General features: G+C 39.9%; 2 protein-coding genes across 2 annotated transcripts; one reads left to right on the forward strand and one right to left on the reverse strand.

Moving 5' to 3' along the window:
* Positions 1 to 1,888: 1,888 nt before the first annotated feature.
* LOC102206014 (uncharacterized) lies at positions 1,889 to 2,851 on the reverse strand. Its single transcript, XM_005742024.1, has 2 exons — positions 2,452 to 2,851; positions 1,889 to 2,362 (listed from the first exon to the last, which is right to left on the reverse strand). Exons 1-2 carry the CDS (start codon positions 2,635 to 2,637, stop codon positions 1,889 to 1,891), a joined length of 660 nt encoding a protein of 219 aa, XP_005742081.1. The 5' UTR covers positions 2,638 to 2,851.
* A 3,014-nt stretch (positions 2,852 to 5,865) lies between these two features.
* ptchd3b (patched domain containing 3b) lies at positions 5,866 to 8,859 on the forward strand. The gene is made up of 4 exons (XM_005742025.1): positions 5,866 to 6,249; positions 6,666 to 6,787; positions 6,879 to 7,024; positions 7,343 to 8,859. Exons 1-4 carry the CDS (start codon positions 5,866 to 5,868, stop codon positions 8,857 to 8,859), a joined length of 2,169 nt encoding a protein of 722 aa, XP_005742082.1.
* Positions 8,860 to 8,946: the final 87 nt, after the last annotated feature.

Here is an 8,946-nt window from a genome sequence, read left to right on the forward strand (position 1 = left end):
GCATCTAACACTTTACGAGATAATTATAATATAAATTGGGAAGCTGAAACACTTAAATACTTGGGAATAATTCTAACTAAGAATATTTCTAATCTATCACAAGTAAATTATGGTCCCTTGTCACAGGCCATAAAATTTGATTTAGATAGGTGGAATCTGGTGCCTTTCTTAAATTTAAACTCAAGGATATCAGCAGTGAAAATGAATGTACTCTCAAGACTCCTCTATTTATTTAGAACTTTGCCTGTTGAAGTAAGTCACACACAGTTTGGTGAATGGGACAAATGGATTTCGCACTTTATTTGGCATGGGAAAAAACCAAGAATTAAATTTAGATCTTTACAGTTAAGCAAGGCAAAGGGGAGGGGGGGGGGCAACACTTCCATGCTTACAATACTACTATTATGCATCTCAGGTCATCCCCCTGCTGCAATGGTGTAACCCGAGTTTGAAAGCTAAGTGGAAATCCATAGAATTCAATACAACCCCTAAATTCCAACTACAAGCCTCAATTGCGGATAAAAAAATTGGCAGACCGTTTAAAAAATAAAGGACCATGGATTAGCCACACTTTAAAAATATGGAATAAAGTGACTGAAATATGTGGTAGTGAACGAATATTAAAAGTATTTAGATGGTGTGCTTATGACACAGATTTTAAACCAAATGAAAGTGATAATAGATTTCAGTCTTGGATAGAGAGTGGACTAACAACATTCCATTCCTTCACACATAAAGGGACACTACAGAGTTTCCAGTCCTTACAAATAAGAAACGGCTTAAGACAAGTAGATTTCTTCAGGTTTCTTCAAATGAGGGATTACTTTAATAAACACTGCAATATCTCAAACCTGAATATGGTCGAGTCAGAAATTTTTAAGATAGTTAAATTAGCATATGATAGTTCCCTGAGAAAGGCAATCTCCAAACTATATGATGTGCTCCTTCAAGCAAGGAAGGATACTACTCAAAATGTTAAGATTAAATGGGAATTGGAATCGGGGATGGGTATAACAAACGAGAACTGGGAGAGGATTTGTAATTTTCATTGGTACTCAACAAGTTCTCTATCTTGGAGAGACCATTGTTGGAAGAACATTATTAGATTTTTTAAAACTCCTCATCAGACTAAATATCAAAATGGGACAGCAGAATGCTGGAGAAGATGTGGATCAGAAGAGGCACATCATTATCATATCTTTTGGGACTGCCCTAACTTAAAAAACTACTGGCTGGGAATCCATAAGACTTTGTGTGAGGTTTTTAAGATAAAATTTGACATCAATTTTGTAAATTTGTACTTGGGCTTGGTTGCTGACTCGGGAGGGGACACAAAACTCTTACAAGCGTTATTAGCGGCCAGCAAAAAATCAATAACCAGAAAGTGGTTAATTAGACCCCCACGGATAGTCATTTGGCCTTTTCTACCTTTAAAACCCGGAGAGCAGCCAAATGGCTTTTAGCTAAGCTTTAGCTTCAGCCAAGTGGAAGCTAAATTGTCTAGTCATTCATATGTAAATTGGGTCGTTATCTGGGAATTCTGGAGGGAGGGGAGTGGGGGTGTGTGATTGAGGGCGTGGGGGAGGGAGCTGCTAAAAGCTGTGCACTTTTGTGTTTCATCTTGATGCATTCTCAATCATCCAGGGAAATAAATCTCCAAAAGTCACCAACTTGGAGTGTTTCAGTTTGCCATCTTAGGGAGAAATCAACACACATGGGTGTAGGTCCTTTGTTGCTGAGATTTATTGATAAAAACAGTACAAAAAACCAACCATTTGTACACATATTTACAAATAATAATAAAAAGTGAGTGAGTACAAACAATTCAACATTTTCAGCAATCACTCACAATCCTGGCACTGCCATGGTATCTGTAGCAGTGAACACATCACACAGTGGCATGATTGTTCTTGCAGTTGTGTTTGACCTGACACATGGCTCTTTTTCCAGGGCTAGATGTGGAGGGTTGTGTCCGAAGCAACTGTTCTTTTCTTGCCTTCTTCCCAGCTACATGAGAGCGAGCCAACTCTGTTGCAAGCGCCACCAGGAAGTCCACCCGTCTTTCCTTCGTCCCGGTGCATGCTTGATACAGCACATGTGCATTCAGTGCTGCCATGTCAATCATGTTATAAAACACGGCGACTGGCCAGCGCCGTGTTCCTTTGCGGACAGTGTACTCCCGAACCATCTGGTCCATCACATCCACGCCACACTTTGTTTTGTTGTAAAGGGTGACAGTGTTTGGCTTCCTTTTGGTGGTGTTATCAGTCTGAACCACGCTGTGCATGCTGCTAAGAATATAGACTGTCTTCTTCCGTTTGGCCGCATACGCCGTCAGCGTGGCAGCAGAGGTTGAAAACACCTAAGAAATAAGATAAATTGTTATTTCCATAGCACTTTTACACACAATGAAACACATAAACATAGAACCACAAAAGACCTGCAACATACCTGAGTGGTGAATACATTGCAATCTGTCTGTCTAGTGGATTGAGGAATTTCCCTGCGAATCCTGTTGACTGTGCCGAGGATGGTGGTTTTCCGTCTAAGAAGTTTTTGTGCAAGTGAAAGCGATGTGAAAAAATTGTCCGTGGTAACATTTCTGCCCTTGTCTAGGAATGGTTCCATCAGTCTCATCACTACATTTTCAGAAAGTCTCTCCCCAGTGGGACGACCGGGGTCCTTGCCAAGATATGGGAAGACATTGCAAATGTACTTGGATTTTAGGTCGCAGGCCACCCAAAACTTGATCCCAAACTTGTCAGGTTTACTTGCAATATACTGCAGGAAACAGCACCGAGTCTTTGATGGGAAAAGCTGTTCATCAACGGTGATATGTAGACCAGGGTTGTAGCACACCCCCACTACCCTCCCTCCAGAATTCCCAGATAACGACCCAATTTACATATGAATGACTAGACAATTTAGCTTCCACTTGGCTGAAGCTAAAGCTTAGCTAAACGCCTACCAGCCATTTGGCTGCTCTCGGGTTTTATAGGTAGAAAGGTAGAAGCCTGGGGATGCTAGTGCACCGCCAACATCCAACTCCGCCAACACTTGAGGATTGGTTTAATGTGGTTTTCGAAATATTTAAAATGGAAAAATTGGCATTCCTTCTAAAAATTCGGAAAGACAAATTTTACAAAATATGGAATAAATGGATTAGTTTTGTGTCCCCCATCCGCCCTGAATTTAGGTAAGACCAGCCCTGAATTGGTGTATTTTGGTGTATCTCCCATGTATCGTACAATGTTAGGTTGACCCTCAACTTCATAATATGTACCTAATGTAGTTTTTGTAAATAAGTTAAACATGCTGCATTATGTAACACATTGTCAAGCCAATGAGTTAATTTTATTTTTTTTCCTTTCCTTTTTTTTTTCTCGACTAAACAATGTCAATGCACTTTATTGTAATAAGTCCCTTTTTTTTCTTTCAATAAAAATATCATTTAAAAAAAAGGAAATACAGAATATAAAGAAAAATCTGAGTCTGTATGTTTCCAATAACCTTGATCTTTATTATTCAACACAGCCTGAACTCTCTGAAGCAGCTCTCTTGTCATTTCTTTAAGTAGTCGAATAGTTCCCCAGGCTTCTTGGAGGACATTTAAAGCTCTTCTTTGGATATTGGCTGCCTTTTCTTCTGCTCTCTGTCAAACTTATTCCACACCGTTTCATTAGCAGTGTGGGATGCATCTCTCAAGTCCTATCTGGTGTCTTTGCATGAGTTTTCAAAATACTATTTAATGCCTGTCATAATTGTGCTATCTTTGTCATTTTGTGGATGTTCCCATGGCTTTTGTGACAGGCAGCTTATAACAAAGTGCCTAGACAAACAATTTAAAATTGCTTACTTAAGTTAGTTTTATGCTTTTTTATGACCTTTAAAGGTTTAAAGGTTTATGATCCATAGACCAGTGTTATATCGTTTAACAAACAATAAACAATTTGAAAGACCTTCAGAAATCCCGGTGAACTATTGCTCAAGAGCACTTTAAAACTCCTTTGAATTAAAATATAAAGAAATGAGGGGTTCTCAAGATTTTTTGCAGGGGTGGTGCAGAGAAGAAGCAATAATCTAGTTTTTCTAGAGTGAGTTTCACCTACGTTACTTCATTTAATTGGTGTTTGGTCAGAAATAATAAGAAAATGCAAATAGATGTTTACACTATGCAAGTTATTCATGACTTACATAAATGAGCATCCCCTAAAACCAACTAAATGCTACCAGGATTTGAAAAGCTGATCAAGGCAAATGCATTTAGTGTCAAATACAAGTGAGTTAAACATAAAGATTGGAAACTAATTTCTGTTACAAGCTATTAATAAAAGCTTTTAATAATGGATCTTTGTTCCTGTTTGTTGGGATTTCTCCCGATCTTAACAGTTAAATGTTTGATTTTGTTAGTTCTAGTATTTACACACATGTTCTTGCTCTGCTATGGGCCAGCTTACCCTTCAGGCTGAACTGAAATTAGTGCATGGAACCACAACCACAGGAAATGACTGCCTTCAGGTGGGGTTACCTTTCAAGTGCCTAAATAAAGAGTCACATAATGGAGCACAACATGTCTTTGTTTTGTGCATCGGCTTCCTTCCATCAATCCTAAAAGGCCCTCCTTTGTGTAACCTTTACGTTACCCGAACCATGACATGGTATCGCCCGAGGGTTGTGGGGGAATAATAACGGGTTGCGTTTGCCGCAGTTAACGCTGTGATGCTTGAACTGTGAAATAGTCAGAAAATTCGCCTTTAAGAAGAAAAAAAAAAAACTAGGGTGTTTCTTGAACCTGGCCAATGAAAAATGAAAATGAAAAAGATGTTAAATATAAATTTACATATATGAATTTGGATTTGTATCATATTTGCTTTTGTGCAAATTATTTAGGCGTTTTGAGGGGAGAGAAATCACACTGTTTTAAGCTGTGCTGGTAAACTAAAAGTAGTCTGAAAAACTCATGCATCGAGTATGATACATTTGCATTGCTGGGTTAATTATATGAGGTGTGTCATCTGACTGATAAGATTACAAGAGAAAGAGCGTCTTTTTCCCATCCGTTTATATCCTCATTGTCCATAACCTGTCATTGGCACTGATAACCACACTGAACTTTGTACTAACATACTGGAAACCGTCAAGTACTCAGTGAGGTCATTGTGATCTACATATTATTACCAACATATTTAGCTTATGTGTGGTTTTGAGCACTTAAAAAGAAATGCTGTAAATATGTATTTAGAAATATTGGATTCAGAAAGTTACAAATGGATTGTAATAGTGTCATGAAATTGAAATAAAAAATGATGCCAAGATGGTTATAGTATAACCAAAAGGAGGAGGCAGCAGTTCCCCACTCTATATAAATGAGTGCTCAGGAGGTGTGGTGGTGTTGAGCGCTCAGGAGAGCTCATCTGTTTTTTTGGTCTGCTGTTAGTGCATCTTCTTTTTAATCAACACTCTGGGAAATCTTTTTAGTTGAAATTTGCTCTTCTCCGTTTTTTTTTTTTTTTGAAGTGTTTTGCTTTTTTTACAGATTCCAAAGATGATTTTTTTTCGTGATACGACAGGATTAAGCAACAAGAAACTCTAGCAAAGAGTGAGATAGAACCAATGAACCGTATGAAAGCGACTCTTCCTGAACAAGCTCACTGAGTGAGCCTTTCCTCAAACCACATCTGCTGAAAAGAAACTGCAACAAAGAACATGGAGCCGAACAGGAATGTGCGGCACAGTAAATGCTTCTGACAGCAGCCTGTGACGATAGTTTGAACATTTCTGAAAACAAAGGAGCAACCGATTTATATCCACAAAACATATTTTTGAGCTTCTATCATCCTGTCAAAGGAGCCAGGTTTTGCAGCTATGGCCAGATGTCGCATGGATTGCATAGAAAAGCCCCTTCAGAGCTTCTTTAAGAAGATGGGTAAATCTGTTGGATCCAATCCCTGGTGGTTCCTCATTGCCCCCCTTATTGTCTCTGCAGCTCTGGGAAGCGGGTTTTATTTTACTCAGGACAGAATCTCCAACAATATTGAAGAGGAGTTTACACCTTTTAATGGACCGGCCAAGACAGAGAGGAAGTACTTCAGTGAAATGTTTCCAGAAGATGATTCCATGTTTTCAAGTTTGCGGCAGACCACAGATGGAAACTATGCCACTCTCATAGCTACAAGCGAGACTAATATTCTGACTGTTAAAATGCTTGAAGAAATCCTCATGTTGGACTCTAAAATCAAGAGCATGTTGGTAGAATTTGACAAGGAATCATTTAAATATGAGGGCATCTGTGCTAAAGTGATGAAAAACTGCATTTCAAACATCATTCTAGATATCATTCAATACAATGCCGAAAATATAAACGCTGTCACACTGACATTCCCGTGGTATCACAATGGTAAGACAAATTTGCCGTTGTATACAAGTCTGGGGGGTGTGACTCAAGGAGACACTTCAGTTGTTGAAAGCGCTAAAGCTATACAACTCTATTACTATTTAAAAGAGGGCAACAAAACAAAAAATGACCTTTGGTTGGAAAGCTTCATTAGTTTGGTGTCAAATAGCTCCTCACCTTCCCTCCAGGTAAGAACTCACATTTTGTGTTTAAGTTATTATCCTCCCACTTGGTGAGATTGTTCCTGCTCATTCTTTTTCCAATCTTCTAGGTATCATACTCCACCTCAATGTCAATGCAGTGGGAATTTGAGAAATCTCCAGATTCTGTCATCTCTTTATTTTCCATCACCTACTCTATTGCCATCACATTTTCCATCATAACTTGCTGGAGGTCAGAAAAACATAACAGCCAAGCCTGTCATTGAATGTATATTTGACAAATTACTTTAAAGATAAAATAAAATATGAGTTTGTTTTTTCAGGTTGGATAATGTGAGGACGAAGGTGTGGGTGGGGTTCTGCGGCGTTCTCTCTACAAGTCTAGCGGTCGTGAGTGGTTTTGGTTTGCTCTTGTTGGTGGGCCAGCCTTTTGTAATGACAGCTGCCTCCTGTCCCTTCATGATTCTAGGTGAGGCTCTGTTAAACATTCAGGTCAAAGTGTTCAGTTAAGGCAGCAGTTTGTAAAAAATGTTATGCCAGAAAAAGCTTTAGCAAGATTTTCACAGCAGCGATTGTCAACAAGACCTGCATTCTTAAAATAACACTTACAGTTGATTGATTTCAGCAATGTTTTCTAAGAAACTACCATTACAGCTGTCATTAGTGGTCTCTATCTCCCCTAACCCTAGCCTTGTAGACACTCACACAAACACACACCAGTACTCTAAGCCTGAAGTCTTATTTTGCATTTTAAAAATATTCCCCACTCTGACTTTTATCACTAAAGGTATTGGGATCGATGATATGTTCATCATGATCTCCTGCTGGCAAAAGACTCGTGTTCTGGACAGCGTGCCAAAACGGCTGGGTGAGACCTACAAAGATGCTGCCATCTCCATTACCATTACCACCCTCACCGATGTGCTGGCTCTCTTCCTGGGCTGCATCACACCCTTTGGCTCAGTCCAGTCCTTCTGCCTCTATGCTGGAATTTGTCTTTGCTTCTGTTACTTCTACAGCCTGACTTTCCTGGGTGCATGCATGGCTTTAAATGGGCAGAGAGAAGCAGAGAACAAGCACTGGATCACCTGCATCGAAGTCCCAAGTGATGCACCAGGGAAATCAAAAGCCTTCTGGCTGTGCTGTACTGGGGGTCGGTACAACAAAGATACTGAAAAAGAGGAAACAGAGCCCATAAGTTCTTTTTTTGAGAAGTTCTACGGTCCATTTCTGACCCACAAAGTGACAAAAGTCTTTGTGTTTGTCCTTTATGCAGGTTATTTAGCTGCTAGTATCTATGGCTGTGTAATCTTAAAAGAAGGACTTGATACTAAGAACCTGGCTTTGGATGATTCTTACATTATCAATTACTACAACCATGAAGAGGAGCACTTCAATGAATATAGCTTCAGTGCAATGGTGGCAATAGAGCAGCAATTCCCCTACTGGGACAAAGACCAACGGAAGCAATTAAATTCTTGTATTTCAAGTTTTGAATCACTGAAATTTGTCAATAACACAATGGCTTGGTTCATTTTCTTTGAAAACTATGCAGAAGCCAATAATAAGCCCATAAGCTCCCAGGAGGAATTCCTAAACAACCTGAAACCTTTCTTAAATTTTGACCCATTCTTAGCACAAGACATCCAATGGACTCCAGACGGTAAGATTCAGGCATCTCGCTTTTTCCTTCAGACAAAAAACAACGTACCGATGGCAGATATGATGGTGGAGCTCAGGAAAACTGCAGAGGAATGTTCAGTGGAGCTCCTGGTGTACCACCCTTCTTTCATCTACTTTGACCAGTACACTGTCATTTTAAATAACACCATCCAAACCATGCTCACCGCTGTGATCGTAATGCTTGCAATCTCTCTCGTACTCATACCCGATCCTCTCTGCTCACTTTGTGTAGTGTTTGCAATTGTTTCAGTCATCACCGGCGTGACGGGATTCATGTCCCTCTGGGGCGTCAATCTGGATTCCATCTCCATGATCAATCTGGTCATGTGCATCGGTTTCTCGGTAGATTTCTCGGCGCACATTTGCTACTCTTTTGTTTCGAGTCCCAAAAGTGACGCCAATGAGAAAGCTATTGAGGCTTTGGCGATTTTGGGTTACCCAGTACTGCAGGGAGCACTGTCCACTATCTTAGGTGTGGTGGTGTTGAGCGTGTCTGGGAGTTACATATTCCGGACATTTTTCAAAATCGTGTTTCTAGTCATTGTGTTTGGACTGTTCCACGGCTTGACGTTTATTCCAGTGTTTCTCACGTTGTTTGGGGCCTGTAGCAAGTCACGGTGAGCTGATGCCCAGTGCGTCCGTCTGCAGATTTGACATTTCAATTACACTCACGCTAAAACTGTGGATGTCGTGCCTTTAACTTGAGAT

The sequence above is a fragment of the Pundamilia nyererei genome, unplaced genomic scaffold (assembly GCF_000239375.1).
Source record: "Pundamilia nyererei isolate P.nyererei 1_Seehausen unplaced genomic scaffold, PunNye1.0 scaffold00115, whole genome shotgun sequence".
Lineage (NCBI taxonomy): Eukaryota > Metazoa > Chordata > Actinopteri > Cichliformes > Cichlidae > Pundamilia > Pundamilia nyererei.

Excerpts from the sequence above, each read along its gene's own strand:
- ptchd3b (XM_005742025.1), top strand. The coding sequence starts at position 5,866 with ATGGCCAGATGTCGCATGGATTGCATAGAAAAGCCCCTTCAGAGCTTC. Across the intron at positions 6,250-6,665 it reads CTAAAATCAAGAGCATGTTG|GTATCATACTCCACCTCAAT; the intron begins GTAGAATTTGAC and ends CCAATCTTCTAG. Across the intron at positions 7,025-7,342 it reads CTGTCCCTTCATGATTCTAG|GTATTGGGATCGATGATATG; the intron begins GTGAGGCTCTGT and ends TTATCACTAAAG.
- LOC102206014 (XM_005742024.1), bottom strand. The coding sequence starts at position 2,637 with ATGAGACTGATGGAACCATTCCTAGACAAGGGCAGAAATGTTACCACG. Across the intron at positions 2,363-2,451 it reads GCAATGTATTCACCACTCAG|GTGTTTTCAACCTCTGCTGC; the intron begins GTATGTTGCAGG and ends CTTATTTCTTAG.